General features: G+C 41.3%; 1 protein-coding gene across 2 annotated transcripts; it reads right to left on the bottom strand.

Annotated features, from left to right (window-relative positions):
• Positions 1–18,375, bottom strand: NAPG (NSF attachment protein gamma). Of its 2 annotated transcripts, XM_084888155.1 has the most exons (12): positions 18,210–18,375; positions 14,821–14,888; positions 11,872–11,956; positions 11,090–11,107; positions 10,209–10,239; positions 8,884–8,993; positions 8,720–8,786; positions 8,351–8,421; positions 6,954–7,032; positions 4,781–4,860; positions 4,087–4,216; positions 1–2,305 (listed from the first exon to the last, which is right to left on the bottom strand). In XM_084888155.1, exons 1-12 carry the CDS (start codon positions 18,263–18,265, stop codon positions 2,162–2,164), a joined length of 939 nt encoding a protein of 312 aa, XP_084744281.1. In that variant the 5' UTR covers positions 18,266–18,375; the 3' UTR covers positions 1–2,161. The 2 variants fall into 2 exon arrangements, with proteins under 2 accessions (XP_084744281.1, XP_084744282.1); XM_084888156.1 differs by lacking the exons at positions 11,090–11,107; positions 11,872–11,956 and having other exon boundaries at positions 18,210–18,365.
• Between the last annotated feature and the right edge of the window lie 5,769 nt (positions 18,376–24,144).

Genomic DNA, 24,144 nt, shown 5'->3' with positions numbered 1-24,144 from the left:
TCGTATTTATATAGTTTCAGATTTTATTTTCATAATTATCTTATCATTAAAGCAGTAATCTGCATTTCCGTAACAACACATTTAATATCCTACTCATCAAAGAGCTGGAAAAAAATAGGAATAAAGCACAAATACTCTGCATATATACAAATAAATTCAATATATTAAATATATTTTGCAGGCTGGCTGCACTTACACTATAACAGAACATTGAATATTAGATTCTGAGCATGTTCATGCAGACTTCCACTTCGGTAAAAGTAATGACATGAGTTCTAGAAAACAATTTTTCCTTTTGTAAACACAAGTTATCCACTCTATCCTCCGAAAATAAAGACTTGTATAGGTGGAAAAACTGAATGCATAAATGTGGAAGCAATGCTTTTTACTGGACACCATAGAGAAATAACCCTGAAATCCACAAGTCCTTATGGTTCTGAGTTCTTAAATGTGGGCAGGGAGGGTGGTGAGAGGTTGTGCTTATGTAAACCTTTAACATTAAGACTCACTTGCATTGCTGGTACAGAATGCATTGAATCATTCTCACTTTGCTTAATATGTAAGAAAAGAATAAAAGTAAACAAAATTTTCCGAGGCTGTAATGGATAATATGGTCTATAAACAAATGGTATATCTTCTAAGCACTTCCAGGTCTGTTTAAACAGATTGCTAATTAGCTCAAATGAAAGCTTCTCACTGGATCTATAGGGTACAATAGCAATGATAGGATACTTGAAATATTATCATTCAACTCAACTGCCTAACAATAGTTTTACTGAGGTAACTCAAAGTTAACATCCAAACAATTGCTGAAAATTAGTTGCTACCTGCTAAATTATGCAAGCAACTTAAGGAAACAAAACATCAAATTTATTAGTGTTTTGAATGAGACCTTCAAAAAAGATTTCTATCCAAATATCCTCCCACCCCAAGCACACAAATAAGGAGGTTATACTATGTAAGCTCTCCCACAGAACCAACCGTGACTGAAACCACTCGTGTTAGAATCTTCCTTAGTGTTTTCGGAAGTCCAGCAAAGCTAAGCAGACTGCACCTGCATCAGCTAGGACTCTATGCAGAGAGACAGGGAGTGAATGAAGAGGAAACCACTCTGGGTAGCATCTGCCTGCAGAATGCACACGGCTGGTGTTTGGAGCCCCTTTCAAATGAATAGGTTGGGAGATGGATTTAAGCCACACAGGCTTAAAGAGGAATGCTTCAAAATACCTTTCAGGAAACATCAAAATATTGGCAGCACAGTACTTTTAATGTGCTGTGCATCGTCTATTCCCAAAAACGACTCACCCATTTCAGATAAATGGGGTACACAGTATTTCCCATGTCATGTTACCGTCCTATTATAACCCTAAGAGAATCAAATTATTTTGGAGGGAAAAATAAGTATATACAAATTGACAGAAACATTATTTCTTTGTTAGGATGCATAAAAAGGTCCAGGTTAGTTCTCATTTAGTCAAGAATCAAGTGATTTTGGAGACAGTAACTATGTGGGTTTTTTGATGGGACAAATACCCATATTTCCCAGAGAACTGAAGACACTGACAGAATTATTTTCATATGCTACTTTAAGAATGTTCAAACTTACATAGAAGACTTTAAATGCATCCTTTATTGGGCTAATTAACATCGTAAAGATCAAAATAGCTTCCTATTACAATCTCTCATCTAAAAAGATTTAATTTAAATGTAGCTAATATTACGGGAGATAAATTTCCTTTTCAAAATATAACAAAACAAATGTTTAAAATATTTTGTTTAACTAGTAAACTTCAATTTTAGCAGCAATTGTTTTAAAAAAATGCAAAGAAAATTCTCTAACAATAAATCACAAAAAAAAGAATATCTATACCTATTGGCTCTTTTGTTTTGCTTAGAACATAATTTGTCTTAGAATTTGGCTTGCAAACTTTAAAATCAACCATTAAAATGTGACACTGCTTTTTCCTGTTAATTCCTTCTGGTGTATTTAGAAAGAAAAAAGTGCTTCACAGGTAGCAGGTACAATGGGTGAGCTGAGGAAATGGTAAACAAAATTTACCTTTATTAGCATTCAAAGCCATGACTGCAATGAAATGTGGGTACCCTTAGACAAGTGCCAAGTCCATGGATGGAGTATGACCATGTTTCCCTTCGGCAAAGCCTAGCACAGCCCTCCCGCATATTCATCCTCCTCCTCGGTGGCAGTGGGAGCAGTGGTGCCTTCAGGTGTGGCCTCCGGCGCTGCTGCAGCTTTCTTCTTGATTCCTCCTCCCGGGACCACCAAACTCAGGCCCAGCTTAGCATACTGTCAACGACAAAGCAATGTCTCAAAAGCTGGGTAACTAGAACCTCCGCATGTGATCTCTCAACAAAAGGCAGATCCTAGCTTTCTACCTCATGAAAACCAACACTACCATTTAGACGGAAAAACAACCACAAGAAAACTCAACATTGCTCTGCCCTCGGATGGCTCATGACCATAATGTGACAGGTGCACAACCAGCAAAAATGTCAATTATACACTTAGAAATGAGATAATCGGGACACAGTGAGTTAAGTAACACTTATAGTTCATATGAGATACAGATCTTTGAGTAAATGAAGAGTATAAGCTATGAACAATTTTTTTTTAAATTTGCAAATTCATAAAACCTATTAAGAATTTATCGAGAGGAAAAAAAGTTTTCTCTATATACATTGTGGTAAAAAATAGAAGATCTTAAGCTGATCTGATGCCATAAAACTAAAGTTGCAAAATGAAATCAAACGAATTGGTGCTGTCCAGGTGGTGGGGCTCAGTGGTTGAGCATTGACCTATGAACTAGGATGTACTGAAGTTGTCCATCTCACCAAGTAACAATTAGTACAGTCATATATAGTAACTGAATAACCAGTATCTTAAGAAGCCCAAGTAGTTTAAAGTTACTCCTTTGGAGCAGGAGGTCATGGTTTGATTCCGGGTCAGGACACATGTCTGCATTGCATGCTGGATCCCCAGTGTGGAGTGTGCAGGAGGCAGCTGATCAATGATTCTCTCTCATCACTGAAGTTTCTTTCTCTCTCTGCCTTCCTCACTGAAATCAATAAAAATATATTTTAAAAAATTGGTGCTCACAAATCTAAAAAGGGAAATCTGAAAGAAGAGATACCCACTGTCATGGCTCACATTCTGTATATGGCAGCACAGGAGGCTGTTTTGGGAACACAGCCTAATCTACACATCACTACAGGATGGCAAGACAGAGATCAGTCTCTCCATTTCTCTTCATGAGTTAACTGAGGCTTACAGATAGTTAATTAATAACCTGCATCACACAGTTAGTCATCACTGAAGTGAGATTCCAACTAGTCTACTGAATTTCAGGCCAATAAATGATGGGTCTCTTTCAGACAATGAGTCTATAAGAATGGAAAAAAAAGCAACACTAAGTAACCTATAGAGGCCAACAAATGAAAGAAGCTGGAAAAATGGGGATGAATTAAAAAAAAAAATATATATATATATATATATATATATATATATATATATATATATATGGTCAACACAGATAGATAAGTAACTGGCTATAAACTTATATGGTTGACATTCAAACCCAAACCTATAATGTAAAAGTGCAAATGCAAAATGAGAAGTATCTTGAGGGGGAAAAACAGAAGAAAAATCTCAAAGTCCATTTATACTAATAAAAGGATAATATGCTAATTCGACTGGGAGACCTCTGGACATCCTTCCGGACAAAGCCATGGTGGCAGGGTTGAGGCAGAGGCAGTTAGGGGCAATCATGCCAAGAGAGGGGGGCAGTTGGAGGTGATCAGGTCAGCAGGGGGTGGCACTTGGGGGTGAGCAGGCCACCAGGGAGAGTGCAGGCCACCAGGGAGAGTGGTTAGGGGCGATCAGGCAGGCAGGCCAGCAGTTTGGAGCCAGCAATCTCAGATTGTAAGAGGGTGCAGGCCAGGCTGAGGAAACCACCTCACCCGCCGCCTATGCATGAATTTCGGGCACCAGGCCACTAGTAAAAGAGGTAATCTTGTTGGAAGCCTCTTCCATTCAAGAGGAAAGAAGAAAGCTAAGGCAAGGCCACTTACATCATTGTCCATGTACTTGAAGAGGGGCGAGTTGCAGACCTCTGACACTTGATCTTGGTCTTGCTGGTCATATCCCTCAAGCAGCTGCTCCAGTGCAGCACAGTCTTCACTCCCATTGAACCCTGGAATGCTACAGCAAGCACAAGTCACACAGCTCTACCTGCTCCCTCTCAACCAGGTACATCTGCCCCCCCAGCAGAAGTTTGGCAACATCTGGAGACGTTTTAACTGTTACAAGTGGGCAGAGATCAGGGACGATGTTAGATAGCCTACAATGCACAGAACAGGCCTGGCAACAAAGAATTATACAGTTCCAAGTCAACCGTGCCAAGATTGAGACTGCTCATTTTAAACATCTCTGACAGGAAAAGCCCTTATTCAGATCTTCCTGTTACATACGTTCTGAAAACTTTCCTTTTTGTATTTTTCTTTTTTTTCTTAGAATGCAAATATAATAAAAATCATCCATGTCAATCACCTCCACGGAAGTCCCCAGGGGAAAAACATAAGAAAGAACATAACTTGTAAAACTCCTGCTGTAAAAGCTGAAGTCAAGTGCTGCTGTCACTATGAAATTTATTTCTTTTTTAAAAAAACAGTCCGGTTTCACGGACAGGATTATTGTCTAAGCAGTCGCCTCAAATTGACAGAAATGTTAACATTCCAAGTCAGGACAGCACAGTCAGCGCCTTACCTGTAGCTCTCCCTGACGCATCTTTCTGCAGCCACGTAGTCATTTCTGTGAAGGTGAACTAAGACTTGAGCAATTGTTTTCTAAAACAAAAGATGTGATTATAGTCAAATTTATATCTACTTAATAAAGTTAATTTCCTTGCCAGGACTGGTTTGGCTCAATGGATAGAGCGTTGGCTTGGGGACTGAAGGGTCCCGGGTTCGATTCCGGTCAAGGGCATGTACCTTGGTTGCGTGCATATCCCCAGTAGGGGGTGTGCAAGAGGCAGCTGATCGATGACTCTCTCTCATCGATGTTTCTAACTCTCTATCTCCCTCCCTTCCTCTCTGTATAAAATCAATAAAATATATTTTTTATTTTTAATTTCCTGACACCTAGAATTTAATGTTCAGAGTTTTGGTTTTATACAGAAAGATTTATAATTTCTGCAGTGATTTCCACAGGACATCTGAGGAAAATATACTGACGTAGACATCTCAAACTCTACTGTGCACACAAATGACCCCAGGGTCTTGTTAAAATGAAGTCTTTGAGTCCGTGGACCCGCAGCAAGCCTGAGATCCTGCAGTGACTACTAACAAGCTCCCAGGTGGCCTTGGTACTGCTAGTCTAAGGACCACAGAGTAATAAAGCCTTAGACACCACCACACATTTTAAAGCAAATTTCTTTTAAAAACCTATATAGGTTTAATCTTGAAAAGGGAATTAAAACGAGAGGGGGCATAACTCTACTATTATTCATTGAAATTCTTAAAGAGATACTAGGAAAAACTTTAGATAACAGAAACAATGATACCATTTATAAGCCAAGAAAAGTATTAAGATTAAAGGTGTGACTTATCTTCTTGGCAAAATAGCTCTTCAATATTTTCTCTCTATTTTTCAGATAACTTTTATTGATCTACCTTCAAGTTCCTTGAATTTTTTAAATCTCAGTTGTCATATTAATTTTATTTTAGACACAGCTATTTTGGTTTCTCATTTGCTTCATTTTTATAGTTTCTATTTAAGAAGAGCTATCTCCCATTCATTCACATGTGTTTACCTTTGGCTCACTCGCATTTACGATAGCTGCTACAAAGCCCTGATTGATAAATCGCACACTTACGCCATGCCTGGGTATGCATCAGTTGTCCTTCCCCTGAAAACTGGTCCTGCTGTCCTGGTTCTTCTGTGCTCAGTCCTTTGGGACTGCACGCTGGACACTGTGACTGTTATGCTGCACAGACTGGCCTATCATTCTCAGGAGAGTTGGGTGCCTCCAGCAGGCAATCACCTCGGCAGGCTCAGACTGCATTTTTGTCTGCTGTTGGTGGGCAGTGGCTCTAATCTCCGTTCAGTCCCTCAGCTTTGCTGGCGGGCTCTGCCCCACGCATGAGCCTGGCAAGGGCGCTATGAGCCCTGAACAGTGGTTTAATCGTACTGCAGTCCTCAAAGCGCATGCTCTCCCCCTGGGTCTGTCCTGCACAGGTCCAGCTGGAGAGTAAACCCAACACCTGCGTGCCCATTTCTCTCCCCTCCCTGCCCCCAACACACACATACTCAGGGGATTCCCTGTTCCAGCTCCTTTTTCTGGGGTTTTCTCCTTGCTCTCTTAGCTCATCTTCCCAGTTCCTCTGACCAGAGATTAGGTTTTCATCAGCGTTTTAACTGGCCTGTGCCACCACCACAACCGTAGCTCCATGACTAGGACTTCCCCACATTGCAAAGCCAAGGGAGGGGAAAAAGAGGAAAACGGGAGCCTTTTTCTAACCAGACAAATCCAGTTCCTCTGGTTAGAAAGATGCGGTATTTGGGTTCTTTAGGCGTTTCAGCTGCCAGAGCCTCGGTGGCCCAGCTCCATGACTGGGGCTTCTAAACCAATGCCACAAGGGGAAACAGGAAAAATCCTGGAAACGCATTCCTCTATTGGTTGCTTCTGCAAGTGTTTACTTCTCTCCATCAATCTGTTCTATTTACTTTTCAAAGTAATTGCTTTTTTTATTTTGTCTGCAAGTTTTAGTTGTAATCAATAGAAGAGGCTGCAGTAGGCTCATTCCATCTTGGTTAAATACAGAGGCCAGAAAGTATTATTTAAAAAAAATAGACAAATATCCATGCAATCTGGTTATATGGACACCAATATAAAAAATTATCTAATGTAAAGCCAAAAATAAGCACTTTCAAAATATACCTTATAACAAGTTGGATAATTCTCAATTTCCTTATAGATATTTTTTTCTTTCTGAATAGAGAGTGCCGCCTCATCAAACCTAAAAATGAAAACAAAGAAATGTCAAACAAGGCAGGTCTAAATGATCTAGAGCACAGGCCATCCTTACAATGTATTTGATAGTACAGTTTTTAAAGACATAAAGAAGATACAGGCATTTCAGCAACAGCTCCATTTCCATGAGCTCTACTCATATGGCTTCTTTTAAATGCTCACCCTGCCCTTTTGGGCATCAAGCAGACAGTCAAAGCAAGAGAAGGTACGGATAGGATACTTCAAATGGAGAGTTTTAAGTCTGGTAAGGATCACTCATTAATCAGTATCTATCAAATTCAACAAACTACTTTATGAATGTTTGTGAAATGTCTTAGAGAGAGACAGCCCTCAATTTAATCCCCCCAGATTTCTTTCCTTCCACTGAGAGGCCATCCAGGTGCCCCGAGAGCACCGCCTCCCGCTGAAGAATCCCCTCTCCCTCTGCCCTCACCGTCCATGCTCACGGCTGCCCCGGTGACCCCAGCACCTGGTGCTGAAAAGGGCAGCAGTGGAGAGCAGACAAGTCGACACTAGAAATATCATTCTGCTACCTTTCATCCTCAACATTCATCTTTTCCTGCTACTCTCACACGTTTCCCTTTTCTCCCATCCCATTCAGATGGCAGAATGTAGAGAAAGGCATCACCGAAAACCTTCCTGTGATTCTGAGACCCCAGCCTTTTCTTTCCTCCCCAACCCTAATCCATCAAACCCTAATCAGAGCTTCTCCCAGCAAAGCTGTAGTAGACAGGGGTTGTTGGCAAAATTAGGTGTACAGTTGTGAGTACCTGAATCAGAGTTTATTCTTGCCTATTTATTATTGTATTATTTATTTGTGTTATTTGTCTTATTATTATTTTATATCCTTATGATTTATTTTTCAGGTAATGATGACTGGTAATTTAACCTACTTTTGCCTACCCCTGTACTCCTAATTCTAGGACTCCCTTACTAACATTGAACTTGTGACTGGGTAAATTTGAATCTTTAGTAAATTTGAATCTTTACCTATTTCTTTCATCCCAACAGCCAAAAAGAGAAAGCAGTCTGCACTGTGAGGATATATCTCCCTCTCTCATGCTGCCAAGCCAATAAGAATACAGCACATGACACTTTTTGAGATTACACCTTAGAAAAACAGCAGGTCTTTTAATATTTAACCCAATGTGGCCATCTTACAGACATCAATATTTACTGGGTCCCCTGGTGCGTCCATGGCTCACACTAAGAAGCTTAACAAGCTGTTCCCAAAATTACTGAACAGTTCCAACATGAACCACCGGTGTACACGGACACACATGAACACGGTTTAGAAAACTCACCTGCGTCCTCGTACTAGCAGTCTGGAGGCTTTTCCTAGTAATTCAACTGCCTGTCGTAAACGTTCCTCATTCTAAAGGAATCAAACAAAAGAGAGTGTTGGTAGCTTCAATGCAGGAATCTTTGTTCCCTCCAATAAGTATCTAATAAAAAAAAAGTAATGGCACTCAATGCGGGGGTAAGGGGGTGGTGCTGAGAGGACAACGCCAAAGCTGCTGACCCATTTCCTCACTCTCTAACAGAGACGGAGCTCAGCTGTGAGCACAGAAAAGGTTTAAAAAGTAGCCGCTACATTTCTCTATTTTCCCACATATTATGAATCTAAACATTCTAAGTGTATTTAAAGAAAAAGAAATAAAATTCAAACTTACTTCAAACACATTAGCTGTCTGCTGGTATAACTGTACAGCCTTTTCTGGATTTACATTTTCTATAAGCCTAAATTAGACAAGAAAAATTGATTTATGTGAGAAATAGAAAACTTGTTAAAACAAAAAGATGCTGACTCTGTGCAGAGCCTGCTGCACACACTCACTTCCCGGCTCGCTCCAAGGCCATGGCTGCTGTGTCGGGGGTGCCGTTTTCCAGGTACATCATGCTGGCCTTCTCAATCAGCTGCACAGCCTGTGGGAGCTGCTGCATCTCCTTCAGACGAAGGACAGAGTGTGATCGGTAAATGCATCAACTTAAAAATGCAAAGTTAACCTGAAATTCAATTATTTTATCCCTGATTCATAAAAGTAAATGACTCAAACTTTATACAAAAAATATACTTAAAATGAAATGCCTTCAACATGGTTACTCTTCCTATCAGGCTTTATTTAGCCAAACCAAATATGTATCAGTTAACTTCTACACAGAATTCATCATCACATGGCAGAATTTCAGGAAAACTATACAAATAAAAATCAAAATATTTGCTCTTTACTGTTTTGTAAGCATTCAAACCTCTAAATATTTGCCGAGTCCCTACTGTACACAAGGCCTATGCCAAAGTTGGCAAACTGCATCCCAAGGGCTGCATCTTATTTCCAAGTGCATCTTATGTGAACCATTCAATAATTTCATAAAAGTTGTTTTATGACTTTCTACGTTAAAAAAATATCAAAGGCTTTGGCATCAGCCCGCTTACATTCCCACATGGCCATAATACGCTGGGGCTGAGTAAGAGCTGTCCTGATGGAGGTATATTATCTCCTGTAGCCTCAATTCCCCCCATTCCCTACTGCCCTACACACCCAGGCCACCTCCTTCATTTCAGTCCCTCCATTATGCCCTGAGTTCATCTGGGTTTGCAACCATCTTCCCTGCTGAATGTCATCAATGGCATACCTTGAAAGTCAGTGTCATAAAGTAATGTGTTCTGTTGCACAACAGAATATTAATTTCCAACCTGTGTTTACGAAGAGAAATAAATAAGGGGCATAGCCACACTAGCCAAAATATTTCATTCAGGAAGAATCAGTTAAACAGCAACAGCTTAAGTCTGGTTCTCTTCAATGCCAACTGCTGTATGTGAAACAAGCAAAAAATCTCTCCTCTCTATAACACATGGGCAATAAAGATATATATACTTGTAAGCTGTCATAAATTTCTCAAAAGTAGGCGAACTTCCCACATAGCTCTGTTTAGCTTAGTGATACATCTCTCCTGGTTACAAGGCCTAGAAGCTTGGGATTCCGTTTCCTCCAACATGTTCTCTCTTAAATTTCACATTCAGAAATTCCTATATTATGACACACATTTTACCTTGTAGGCCCAATTAGCATTGCTTTTGGACAACATCTGTCACCCTACAAGGAGACTTTTCAACTTCAACACCATGCAGTTAATTCATTTTACTTACAGAACATTACTGACCTTCAACATCATGCCAGCTTGCTCATAAGCTCTGCAAAGAGAATATAATTTCCCGGATGAGATCTTAATGAAATAGGAGGAGGATACTACAGATAAAGGAAGCTATTTTATTTTTTAAAAATATATTTTTATTGATTTCAGAGAGGAAGGAAGAAAGAGATAGGAACCTCAATGATGAGAGAAAATCACTGATCAATTGCCTCCTGCACATCCCCCACTGGGGATTGAGCCTGAAACCTGGGCATGTGCCTTTGACTGGAATCGAACCTGGGACTCTTCAGTCTGCAGGCTGATGCTCTATTCACTGAGCCAAACCAGCTAGGGCAGTTATCTCATCACTTTTAACTGGCTTAAGCACTACACATTACTTTAGTCTTGTATTAGCACACATGTTTTTTTCTTTTTCTTTTCACAGACAATTCTGCCTTAGAAACATCAGGCACCTAAATTAAAGGGTTTTTATTTTGCAAATGCAAAATTAAGTATGATACAGAATGGATAAGTGAGCTTCTATTTGACAAGTCTAAATCTGGAACAAGTACTCTCCACAAAAGGAGGAGAAAGCTTCCTAGTTTTCTCCATAAACACTATTAACTATCAAGAAAGAGGGAAATAAATTCTAACTTACTTGGTTTTTCATAAGTTACTGAACAAAATGGTCCTAAAAATGCCGAGGTGAAACACTGCATATCTTAGGAAAGCTTATTTTTTAAGGTTCAGGTGAAGACTAAAACAAATGAAAATGATTTTTATTTAAATCAATACAAAATAATCCACTATTTACAAATTTATAATTTAGGAAAAATTTACTGACTTATGGAAAAACATTTAAAACATAATAATCTGCAAACACATGAAAACGTGAGAAAATATTTACTTACTTGGCAGCATGAAAAAGACTGAATGGATGTAACAAAGTCAAAATTAAGGAAAAAAAGCAAACCAATCATTTTTAAGTATTTACTGTTTAAAAGACAAAGGTAACTAAATAACTGCCTTTAGTTGTAATCCAAAAGGCAAATCCTAAAAACAGGTAAAGAAGAAATAATTTAGTGCCTACTAATGTTTGTTAAAACTACGTAATCCACAAGAACACCACACAGATTTTAAACTAGTTTCATTATGCATTAATCTGAAGAGCTGTACTAAAAATCAATGTTATTATAAGCATAATATTAGCAAGTGAGACAAAAGAAACATTTGCAGCATAAGTTTTACATAACTTCAGGAAAATGTATTGTTTTGAACTGCTTATAAACCATATTTCAAATGTCTGAGAAAGACTATGCCTTAAAAATATTAATTAAATATTTTTAAAATATTTATATAGTATTTATATATCTCCAATACCTGTGCTATCTCTTCATTCTTCAGTGCCTGTCTACAGATTTTCCTCACCTCATCCCAAATAAAACCATCATCAAGCAAATCCAAAAAACGAAAAGGAAATAAATTCTCAAATGTAGCTCTGGAAAGCTGTATGAACCTTATGATCAGAAGTTTCTATAAATGCTCCTTCAGAGTTTAAATATGCAGAATTTTATAACCATTTTCTAATTTAATAGCATTATACTCCACATGTAGCAAGTTTATAATAAGAAAAAATGTGCCTTTGTCAAAATTATTGGATCGTTAAATCCTTTTTAAAGGCTGAAAAAGATACGCCCTGTTATTCTCATGGGCCACAGCTTCTCTCAGGCAGGCATCTTTTGCTTGGTCAAACTGTTTGGCATTTTTAAAAGCAAGAGCTGAAATAAAACAACAGAAAGACTTTCTATTTTCACCATTTACAATTTCAAATGAATCATTACCAAAATCTGCATCATGTGTAAAGAATTGGAAAACATGTATACTTATTTTAATCAAATACTTTAAAAGTTTCATAAAACTATAAAGTATTACTAAAGCAATTTTCTTACCACTTTTTTCATGATCAATAACTTAGAAGTATTTTCAAAAGTTGTTTTAATTGTAGACTGTTCACTAAAAATCAGTGCTACTTCCACTCAAAACTAAGAAGTCTTTCTAATACCAATATCTAAGCTTTGAGAACTTAAGATCATATCAGCCAAATCAATGCTCCCAAATAAGAGGTACTATTACAAAAAGCAGTACCTTACTTCACCAGTCTTACATTTAATAATAGTAATTAAAAAAACTAGTGCTTTAGTTATAACTTATTCCATCTTTTAAATTATCTTAATATATAAATACCCTGGGTCTGTCACAACCAGAGGCTTAACCAACCGGTAATCAGTCCTGCAGTCAGCACTGGGTTGCCATGGCACAGGGACCCAGCACTGACTGCTGAGGGGACTACGAATCAGGCCCAGAGAGAAGCCTCAAGAGAGAAGCAGGGTCTGATCCGTAGCCTGTGTGGCAGCTGTTGATCAGCAGTTGCCTGCTCTTTCTCTCCCACCCGGGCCAGCAGCTGCACCTCCATTTCTCTCCAGGCCTCCACCGGGCTGCTGATCAGCCCAACCTTTCTGATCAGGCACTGTTGATAAGTCCAGAGTTGCTGACTGGCATAGAAACTGACCAATCAGAACCAAATCTGGGTGAAGTGTGAGGAGCCAATGGCTGCCTAGGAGGTGGAGCTTTTGACACTAATTGGCATAGAAACCAACCAATCAGAACCAAATTGGCTGGCAGAGGAGGGCAGTTGGGGGCAAGATTAGGCCTGCAGGGACGGGCAGTTGGGGCAATCAGGCTAGTAGGGGAGGGTAGTTGGGGGCGAGATCAGGCCAGCAGGGGAGGGCCGTTAGGAGGCAAAATCAGGCTGGCAAGGGAGGGCAATTGGGGCAACCAAGCAGGCAGGCAGAGGCAATTAGGGGCAATCAGGCAGGCAAGCAGTTGACTGGTTAAGAGCCAGCAGTCCCAAATGTCCGATTGGAGAGGGTGCAGGCTGGACTGAGGGAACCCCCCCCTCCCTCAAATGCACAAATTTCATGCACTGGGCCACTAGTTTAGAAATAATAAAAGCATAACATGCTAGAAATAATAAAAATGTAACATGCTAATGAGACTGGACAGCCAAACAACCTTCCGAAGGAAGCCACAGCTGCAAGGGCTTGGCCCTTGCAGGAATTTCATGCATCAGGCCTCTAGTTTAGAAATAAAGACCAATAAGCACATTAAATGTTTTTATAATAAGCCTTCCTCTTTGGAACAATCTTTAAATAAATTTCTAAAAAATTAAGACTGCATTTTTCAAAAATAAAGCTTTTGCATGGTTTAAGTTTCTTTGGGGGGGGGGGGAAAATCTCAATATCCAAAATGTTAAAATACATTGCTCATTGTTGTAAAATGTCATCATCAGAGCAAAGCTATGAGGACTAGCCCTAAAATATGATGCTGCAGATTTGGTAAACTTACCAATACCAAAGGTTATTTACAAATACATAAAAAGGATACAACTTTAAGAAAAAAGTTATTTGTTAAAAATGCACTCTTAAAATTCTCTTTAATAAAATATTGAAAATAAACTACTAAAACTAATTCCCTCGAATTTCCACATTTATTCCTATAAATGTATTATGCATAAGCCCTTAAAGAAAATAAACGAAAGACAGCTTTAGTCGGAAAATCTGACCTGAAATATTTATTTTTTGAAAGCAGCACATAGTCTCAGATGTATATACAACAAATCTGTGTCAAATTTCCCTTATGGAAATTTGCAAAATATGTGCCCTCCAGTTACAAAAGCTTCTTATACAAGGTGTTCATAAAACCCATTTAAAGTATGAACTGTTAATAATTTCCCCCTTAAAAATGATTTATAAATAAGAGAGAGAATTTACTCAGGGTAAATTCTTAAATAAAAGTGCTAAAGACTCATTTGTTGTCATTTCTTTTAATATCTAGAAAGTAACACGTATTGTACTAATTAGTTTCAATTTCTCCAATTCTGTTTTTCTTTTCTTTGGTGATATGCTAAGATAACAAAAGGGATCAGGTCTATCACTGAAACACAACTGTAAATGTATTCTGGGTACTTCAGACTGTACAGGCTTCATGTCCAAAATAATCATGAATATGCTGAAAGCTATCATTACATAAATATATTACAATAGTAAAGGCCCTGTCTATCCCATATTTCAAATCATTCTTATCTTACAGAAGATAAATGTATTCTAATATTTATGCAGCTTAACACTCATAATGGTTATCGCTGTCTCTCAAAGTGAAGCTCATAAAAAACACCACTGGTGTCAAATACATGATTTTAGATCTTCTTATAAGGCTAATTTTAAAAATTTAACAAAAGTCTTTATTCAATAAAGGAAGTGTAATAAAACCCTTAATTGTCCGAAACACTATGCAACCGACTGGAGTTTAGGAATACATAAACAATGCTAAAAACCTGCAGCTAGGTTCTGCCAATCTTACTCATCACTGCTCTCACAAGAGGCAGAATTATGGAGATCTCTTACCCAGCCCTCCACACATTTGAAAATAATGATGTAAAAAATGCAAGGGCCTGGGCAGGTTGTTGTTGTAGTTTAACTATCAGAATCTTATAGGAAGCATTGGGGGTAAGTATTATGCTGAGAGGAAGCTATCAGCCTACTAGATTATTACACTTTGGAGTTAATGGGCCAGTCACACATACCTGCTTTTCCATATTCAGAAGCAGCACTGTCATAATCTGGCTTCCACTTTAATAAACCAGTTTTCAGGCTAAAATGAAAGAAAGGCATGTATCTTAGAAGTTACCAACACATTTATAAGTCAGAACTCTGCTTGTAATGACTTCACGGGTCATTAAAAAAATAGGGGGAGGAGCCAGCAGGTAACAAGTCCCCATCTTGACAACCTCCATCCAACCTGACTTACAATTTAATACAACCTCACCTTTCTCCTTCTCACTACCATAGACATGGTTTCCCTCCTTTTGAAATACCTGCATAACTCCAACTATAGCAGACTCTGGGTGCATGGTCCCCACGCCAGCTGGAAATGTTCTAGTAAAGTAAATTGTTGAGCCCCATACCACACCCATGGAACCAAAAACTCTGGAAGTGCAGCAAAAACCCAGGGTGTAACAAGCCCTGAGGCACACTAAAGCTTGAACCCGCTAAAGCACAGCATCAAGTAAACGCTTGCTCGGAGTTGTATGACTGAAGCTCAGGAGAGGACAGAGAGATTAAATGAGGAGGCACATACTACAGTTTGGATGCCCTAGGAGGCCTTGGAGGGCAGATACAAACATTCAGATGAACAGCAGAGGGAATCACCAAAAACGGCTGCAAATTAGTCACCAGTGAACAGGAAGAAGAACCAGAAAGACAGGGATGTTATAAAAACAGAGATGCTGCTTTCAAGGATCACCACTGGCTTCTCAGATGCCAAACCAAAGGACTATCAATTTACCTTATTTGCCGTTTCTGCAATATTTTATTTTCTTGCTTTAATTTAGAATAATTTCATATTTCCAGTTTAAATTAACTAAGTGACTATCAAGCTTGGGTGTTAAACGCTAAGCCATCTTAGCTTCTACATTCCAACTCAATTAGCTTATATTTCACAGTGTTGGCTTCAAACCTTACCTGAGAGATGGGACATCCCCTAGGGCCCTCCCTCAGAAGTACACCTTCATCTGTGACAGCTGTGTGAGCTGCCCAGAGACCCCCAATTAAATGTATTTAATATTTGTATTTGCATATAAACTGGTATAAGATGCAAATCTGTAATGCAATTTCTAAAGCTTATCAAGAATATCTTTGCTCAGAAAAATCCTTACATTGTAGCCCACCATGCTAATCCATAAAATTAAGGAAGTATGCAATAAAACAAAAATGTATTCCTCCATCCCACTCCAAAGCATTCATTATATTCTGTATATCACCAAATTTTAAAAACTCCATCAAAAGCAAGGGATAATCATTCAATTGTCTAATGGGCTACATATGAAAGAGCTTGAGACTTAAAATATAGTAAATCATCCCCAGTCCACTAAGCATCTCTGATTTGGAAGGGAGAAGGTACTCTGGTTAATTTCATTTAATGGCTATAACTAAGTTTTTACTACTTCTGTCAAAAAAACTAGAAACAGAAATTCTGTTGAGGCCAACAGTTTAATCAATGTTCATAGGACCAAACCCCCCAAAATGATAATTACAAAACTACTTGGCAACATTGAACCATATTATCATTAGAAGACAGAAATATCAAATGGTCTCTCCTCAATTCCAGGCCCATGTTTCCTGCCACCTACCGAGCCTCAAACAGAACACATTCAGGCCTCAATCCAGCGCCTCCCGGCCCCACTCACCTCTGCACCCTGCTTGGGCTCAAGGTCTCTCCACCACTCCATCTCCCAAGTTAGAAACACAGGGGCCAAGCCTTTCCTGCCACATCCGGTCAAGTCACTGAAGCTTTTCAATTCTATCCTAGGAATGTCGCCCCCCTCATCCATTTCTCCACCCTGAGGAAAGCACCCTTTCCTTACTTGGCATCTCAAATGAAACTATGATATACTTCTAAACTCACCTGTTTACATGTCTGCTCTTCTGTGAATTCTAAGCTCTTAAGGAAAGACTTTTTTTTTTTTTTTTTTTTTTTTTTTTTTTTTTTTTTTTTTTTTTTTTTTACCTCAATAACCCCAGCAGCCAGTGTACAGGTACATGGTGACAACTCTGTAAATGTCTGCTTACTAAATATGCCAAAGTTCTCACTCTCCTCTCCTCCCAGGCCTTTCTCCACATTACCACATTTCTTTTGCCTAAATTAAATCTAACCGGCTCCCTCTGGCTTCTGATGGATCCCTGCAAAAGCTAAGGTTCAGTCCATCAGAAAAGAGATGCTGCCCCTTCACCATCTGGCCCCAACTCTTCTCCACTCCAGCTCATGCCCTGGCCCTCCTCTACGTTCCAGGCTCCCCCAGCATGTTTGCAGGCCTGCGCCCAACCTACATCCTGGGCCTAGATTCTCTCACAGAGAATTTCCTCCTCTGAAAATTTCTTCTTGGTCAGGCCCTGCTCAGCAATCACCTTTGTTAATAGGTTCCTACATTTCCCGGGGACAGAATACACTTCTCCCCGTGTTACCAAAGCACAGCTAACAGCTTTAGGGTGACCCTTATTACACACACTGTTCTAAGACTTCTGTGTTTGCTCTCAATTGAAAGGTAGGTGTTGTGGGCACGTGCACCAAGAGCACAAAATCAAGAGCTGGCGCTTCCACCAGCGGAGAACCGTCTCTGCCACCTTCCCGTGGCGCGGCCCTGGGTAAGGTATTAGCAGCCCTGGGTAAGGTATTTGAAGGCTTCTCGGAGTCTCGCTTCCTCTTTTGTAAAATGAGAGTCTCCATCGGGAAAGTTGTGGAGGTGTCAGATTAGGTATGCGAAGCATCTAACAACACAGAGCGCAATGCAGACCTTTCATTATCTCGAACAGCCAGGTACAGATCCGTTGGGTAATACAACCGAGAAGGATGGGAGTGTCAAAAGGAGGAGACAGCATAATTTAGATCTACCAAATACCGGGCCCAACACACACAAACAGGCTAAGGAAGCGCAGTCCTTGCTCCCAGGGAGTATACTAGACCATGACCAGGGGTCCCCGAGTTTCAGGGTAAATCTGCAGCCCACTCCCCGACACAGGGCAGGCTTTCTCTCCCGGGACAGTCTGGTTGTCACCCCGAGAGGGAGGAGAGGCGTGATGCTGCCATCGAGAAGGCGCAGGCCAGGGGTGCTGCTCATCACGCTCCAGGGCGCAGGGCGGCCCCTCCACGGGGTACCCCCAGCCCCAAGTGCCAGTGCCGAGGGTCAGCCACCCAGTTAGCAAAAGCAGCGGAGTCAGCATCCCAACGACCCCCGAAGGGGCGCGGGGATCACTTCCGGCGGGGGGTGGGGGCAACTATGCTTCCGGCCCCTCGCCGGTCTCGCCAACACACCCCCACTCTCACTTCCTCGCTCCTCCTTCCAACCGGGGTGCTAAGCCCGGGCCAGAGAGGGGCACGAGCCCAGGGCCACACCGAGGTCCAGGGTCCCTCACTCACTATTTCTCAGCTTTGGCGATGTGCTCCAGCCCCTCATTTATCTTCTGAGCCGCCATCTCCGGGGTCCAGCGGCTGACGTAGGAGGAAAAAGCCCAGGTCGGTAGGCGTGGGAGCGCCGAGTAGGAAGCCGGGACAGCAGGACACCCCTGCGGTTACAGGGGCCAGCAGGGCTCAAACCTAGTGGGGCGGGGCGGGGACGCCAGCCGGAGAGGCGCAGGGCTGCGGGCACTGCGCAGGCGCGGAGCGCAGGGGGCGTGGCAGACCCGTGAGCTCCTTGGACCTGGGCCCCGGCGTTGTGGGCCGACTACAGGAGATTGGCTCATTCATTCCTACATGCATTCATTCAACAAATACGTATTGAACAATTCAGATGTGCCAGGCACTGCTCTAAGCACCGGAAAAGCAGCAGGGAGCACACCAGAAGAGAAACCGCCGCCCTCCCGGAGACTGGCCTTCCCTTTCAAGTGAAAATGCGTTGGTGTGATCACATGTTACATTTGTTCCGCAGCTAGAAGTATTCATTATCTTCATTTTGCCTTTGGAGCGCCACCTATGCCAGTCAGTTAGCAAACACGAACTGTTACTGCTCATTACTGTCAATCACTCGACCTTTACAAACTTACCTAGTAATACAGTTGGCTCAATTCATAATTCATGGTGATTTCAATAGCCACATAGATGAGTTCTGCAATGTCTATGCAGCGTCTCAGTCTCTAACCCAGCAGGCTCAGCCACCAATCCCAGGATTATAACCTTGACCTTACTAATTACCCATCACTGTGTCCTCCACAGTATCAATTTCAAGCAGCCTTCTTCTGTCATTCCAGCTCACCTTTCCTAGTGCGAATAGATCTTCACCTTCAACAGAACCCTTACTCTTCCTCTTCCACCTGATATCATTTACTTATTACGTTTTTGTTTATTGTCTGTCTCTCCCCGTGGATTTAAGCTCCACAAGGTCAGGTGTTTGGGGATGTTTTGTTTGTTGGTGTTTAGAACTGTGTCTCACACGGAACAGGCACATAATACAAACATGTGGTTTTCGGTGATGAATTGTTCCCGTACCTGCAACTGCAGAGCCTGTTTACAATACGCTGATGGCACCTACTTCGGGCCTTGTCTGATGGCTTGTCATGTCTGCCCCACAATAACCCGCCCTGTCGTGGGAGGACAGAAGGGTGACTTAGAATGTTCAGAGGCTGTTTCCTCGGGAGCCTTGATGGGATGCTTCTTCAAAGTGATTTCTTTAGCTTGTCAACTGCTCCTGTTCGCTGGGCTTTCTCCACGGCTCCCCGAGCCTCTCCCCCTTTAAGCTTTCACGGACAGGTCATGTAAACATTCTTCATATTTTCAATAGAATTTCAAACACGGAGCAAGAAAGAGAGTGTGTGAAATGGAGTAAGACCAGCAGGGCTGCACCACACTTGCCAGGCCTCTTCCCTCTTAGCACAGGACAGCAAAGAGCATCACCTAAACCGAAGCACAGAGCCCAAGGTAGCCTCAGTGCCATGGTAGTCTCTGCCCGGCAGGGAGGAGTGGAGGAAGGTGGTGCTGGGAGTGGACCCAGCACTGTTCAGCTCGCCTGACCCTCCAGGCTCCTGATGGAGGCCAGCCGCTAAGACCCTGATCCTGGGCTCTCTGGCAATTGTGAGACAAACAACTCTTGAGCAACTAGCATTTGTCAGAGACTCTGCTAAGTGGATTATGTGGGCCACCCACAAAGCACTATTATTATCCCATTTCACATGTAAGGACACTGAGGCTCAGAAAAGCTAAGTACTAGTAGCTTGCCAAAAACAAAACAAACAAACGAACAAAAAAACAACCATACATGGGAAATCAGGGTTTGAATCCAGAACCATATGATTCCAAATCTACCCTCAAGCCACTCAAATGGACAGAGAAATGACCTCTTTTTTTGTAGCAGTTTAATTACAACGAACCTAACGTCTCTGCTTAGCTGCATGGACGAATGATAGATTTTCCAGATGTTTTTATAGGGAAAAAAAATATCACAGGGCACTTTACTATGCACAATGCACTATTATTGTTTTGAAATTTCGCTAGTAATTGAAAAATTAGACTTGGGAGTTTAATAGATATGACTGAAATAAGTTAACAATTAGTTGAGAAAGCAACATCCCTAACAGATGTGATAAGCATATTGCCCTGATGGCATTCATTAGTCTTTGCCTGCAGTTTTTGTAGTTCTCTCTACTAAACACACGGTGGCACTAGATGCACATGCTATTACGAACACAAGCCCCACACAGAAGTGATTGCTACTTTGGATTATAGAGTCCGAGTCTGGAAGCCTTTGCCTTCATAACTGAATTTTCCACATAAAAGTGATACCTCTCGTTATTTCGTACACAAAGGTAAGCATCGTTGCCCAGGAGTTCAGCATATAGTAAAGCTAGAAAGATCTGCTCATCAAAATATTTAATAACATGTTTCTTTTACATCCATTTTAGCCAACACAATTGTTTTGATGCATATTACTTTTAAGAAGAAAGAGAGTAAATATAGAACTTACTCTGCCAGTTATCTTCAAGTGAAAGTTGAAACCAATGTACTGAACTGGCTTACCAGTGTCCTAGTGTTTATTTTATTAGACAACTTCCAGATAAATGTTCTTTTTAAAACTGTATCCTACAGATATACCATAAAAAGGACTTCAGTCTTAAATTGTAATAATTTAGTTTTATTGCCAGGGGAATATATTCATGTGTGTTTGCATTTTGTGTAAATATAAATTATGCAAATTTGAAATAATAAACTTAAAATATTAATAATGCCTGACTTCATCAATGAAATTTTTTTTAATGACATGCATTTCCACATTAAAAATTCCCCAAGAAATGCACAATTTGAAACTGTCAGGAGTTAAGACTTGTGAGCTAGGCTTATCCTATTTACTCTCTAGACATTCATTCAACAAATACTCATGGAGTGGCTTCTGCAAAGCAGACACTATTCCAAGCTCAGGTTAGAGCCATGAACAGAACAGACAGAAATCCTGCCTGGTGCTCACACAGCTCACATGCAAGGGCAGGGAGGGTGCGGGTGAGGCGTGAGAGACAAGAGGAAATAAGGCAATGTAGATGGAATGCTAGGTGGTGTCCAGGCTTTAGGAAAAGTAAAGAGCAGAAAGAGGTGCTGGGACAATGCATGTGTGAGGGTGGCAGTTACCTCACTGGGTAGGTGACAGTTAGATGAAGAGCTGCAGACGTAATGGCCTGGGCCACAGGTCCATCTGAACAAGGAGCATTGCTGGTAAGGGATAGCATATGTAGGTGAGGCAGAGTGTGCCTGGCCTATTCCAGAGAGTCAGTGAGGACTGTCAGGGGGCCAGTGAGGACAGGGAGGACTGTCAGGGGGCCAGTGTGGACAGTGAGGACACAGTGGAGTGACCCCTTAGCAAGGGAGCCAACACACATCCTTTTTCAAGACTGGATGCAGGAAAAGTCTGGGCTCTGTTTGAAAATCTTCTTCAGGAACAGGTCTCTTACTCAAGTGCAACTTCCTTCTACGTGTGTGATTAGAAATTAGCACATATTGATAAGGAAGCCAAGAAAGCGATCACAGTCTATGATATGAACGATATTCAAACATGAAATTCAAACATGAAAGTGTCAAGCCCACAAAATACACTAGGATTGCAAAGCAGCCGCAGGAGACTTTTTGTGAAGATTCATATGTAGCTGATGAGATAGAATAGCAACACTCTGGCAGCACACATGCTAGAAGAGAGACATAAAAGATCCAGAGAGCAACTGTGATCCCGGTAATCCAGTGGAGCCTCTGAAATCCTCGATGAAACCCTGCAGCGCCACCTCCCCACCCCCCACCCCCGTCCCCGCTCCTCAGCACTGCCTTTCCCCTTCCTGCCACTGTGCGGAGCTCTTGGCCCACAGCTATGCAGGGGAGGGCTTGAATTCAGAACTAGTCTCCAATTAGGGAGGATTTAGTACTGCTCACATTTGAGAAGCGACTTTCCAGATTCTGGAAAAAGAAAAAAAAGAAAAAAACACAACCCTCTTCTCATCAGCCCCCAACAAAATCAGAGATGAAAGGAGACAGTTTTAGCCTGGAAAATAAGAAAATAAACAAGTGCTTGAAATGGGTAAGTTTTTCTTGTTTAAATTTGTTTTTGCAATAGGTTTTTCTTCCTTGAAAAACAAAATACTAAAATAGCAAGTTATGTTTTCATTTATAACTCCATCTTAAGAGGAAACCTAATAATAAGGGGTTCCCAATGGACTCGGCTTATTTCATTATATAAACATAATAGTGTCCTCTGGGGAAAGAAACCCACACTGAGCCAGGTATTTCTCTTTTAAGTTGGTGATTTTATTCATTTGTGTTTTTCCTCTTCCTTTACCTTGAACAACCTCTCAAGCTGTGCAGCTGTGCCTTGGACTGGGCCTGGCCAGCTAGTGAAATACGGTATGAAGAGGTGGTAGCAAAGTGATTTGCTATGTTTCATTCTAAGTCCTGTCAGAAAAGCAGTTTGCCCCTCACTAAGTTTTATCTTATTTATATCAAATGTTCACTCACATGTGTGCTGAAAAGCAAAAAGACCTATAGTTACTTATATTTTCCAACCTCAGTTGTGCTTCTCTTTTTCCTTTCTTATCATCTGAAGATATTTTTCCATTGACTTTTAAAGCAAGTGGAAAGGAGAAGGAGAGACAGATAGGAAGATACCAACATCCACGTGAGAAGACACATCGATTGGGTGCCTCCCACAAGGGCCCCAACCTGGCTAGTACGTGCCCTTGACCAGAATTGAACCCACTACCCTTCAGTCTGTAAGCCAAATCGCCTAGGGCTCAGCTATGTTTTTTATAGGAAGAAACACAGTGTCTTCCATTACTTGGCCTGCTGGAAGCCAATTCCAGCATGTCATAATTGCAAGAGTTTCAACAAAAGGTTGATGGAACTTGGGGGATTCAACAAGGGCTGAGTCTCATATGTTATAGCCTGCTGGAATGGCTAAATGCATTTCCCCAAACCTGAAAAGGATGCATTAAATTGATTATTTGCTGCCAGACAGCTCAGGGCATCTTAGTCTACATGTTATTGCCTTCTACTGGCTAACCACCTGAACAGCCATAGACTATTCTCCATTCTGACAATGTTTCTGTACAGAAACCTTACCCTTTGAAGTGTATATCTCCACCTTGCCTTAAAACAAATTGTGTTAATAAAAAGCAAGGGTCCCGAGATAAGAAAAACAGCTTTTTTAGCTAGGCTCCTCTGACCCCCAATGCCTTTCAAAATTATCTTTCATCTCTGGACTGCAGCCTTTCTCCAGATTGCTGAACCCTACTTAATGCTGAAACAAGAACCACGACATTGGCTTCAGTTTCTTCTATAAAATAGGGGTAATAATAATGGTGGAGGGTATGTCCCCTCCCTTGAACATGCCCCAGGGGAAAGTTTCTGTGACTACTTTGGCTGATAGAACTTAGAGGGAGTGATGCTGTTCCAGGGTCCAGGTCCTAGAGCAAGGCAGCTCCCACTTCCTGTCACTCTTGGAGCCCTGAACAGTCAACCACCCTGCCATGATGCCTTCGCTGCCAGCAGGTCTGTGTGTGGAGGGGGGGATGCCCATCAGCCCAGCCCCTTTGGCCCCAGCCACTAGTGCCTTCCCAGCTGTTGCCGCAGACACCATGCAGCAGAGTGAGCTCCTCTGGCTGTGCTCTCTCCAAACTTCTGTCCACACTATCGTTCACACAATAATAACCAATTCTTGCTTCAAGCCACTGAGCTTTGGGGCAGTGTGTTAAGCAGTGGTAGGTAAGTACAAGTGCTTGTCTTGGGGAGCTGTGTCAATTTTACTGATAACCCTCCGAAACACCAGGCCCAGAACTGGAACCTAGTGAGCCATAGTGACCATCATCATTACTGCCCTTCGCATTTCATTTTC

Source organism: Pipistrellus hanaki (assembly GCF_964339955.1).
Source record: "Pipistrellus hanaki genome assembly, chromosome: 6".
In the NCBI taxonomy this organism is placed as follows: Eukaryota; Metazoa; Chordata; class Mammalia; order Chiroptera; family Vespertilionidae; genus Pipistrellus; species Pipistrellus hanaki.
This window is presented reverse-complemented; position numbering and strand designations above follow the sequence as displayed.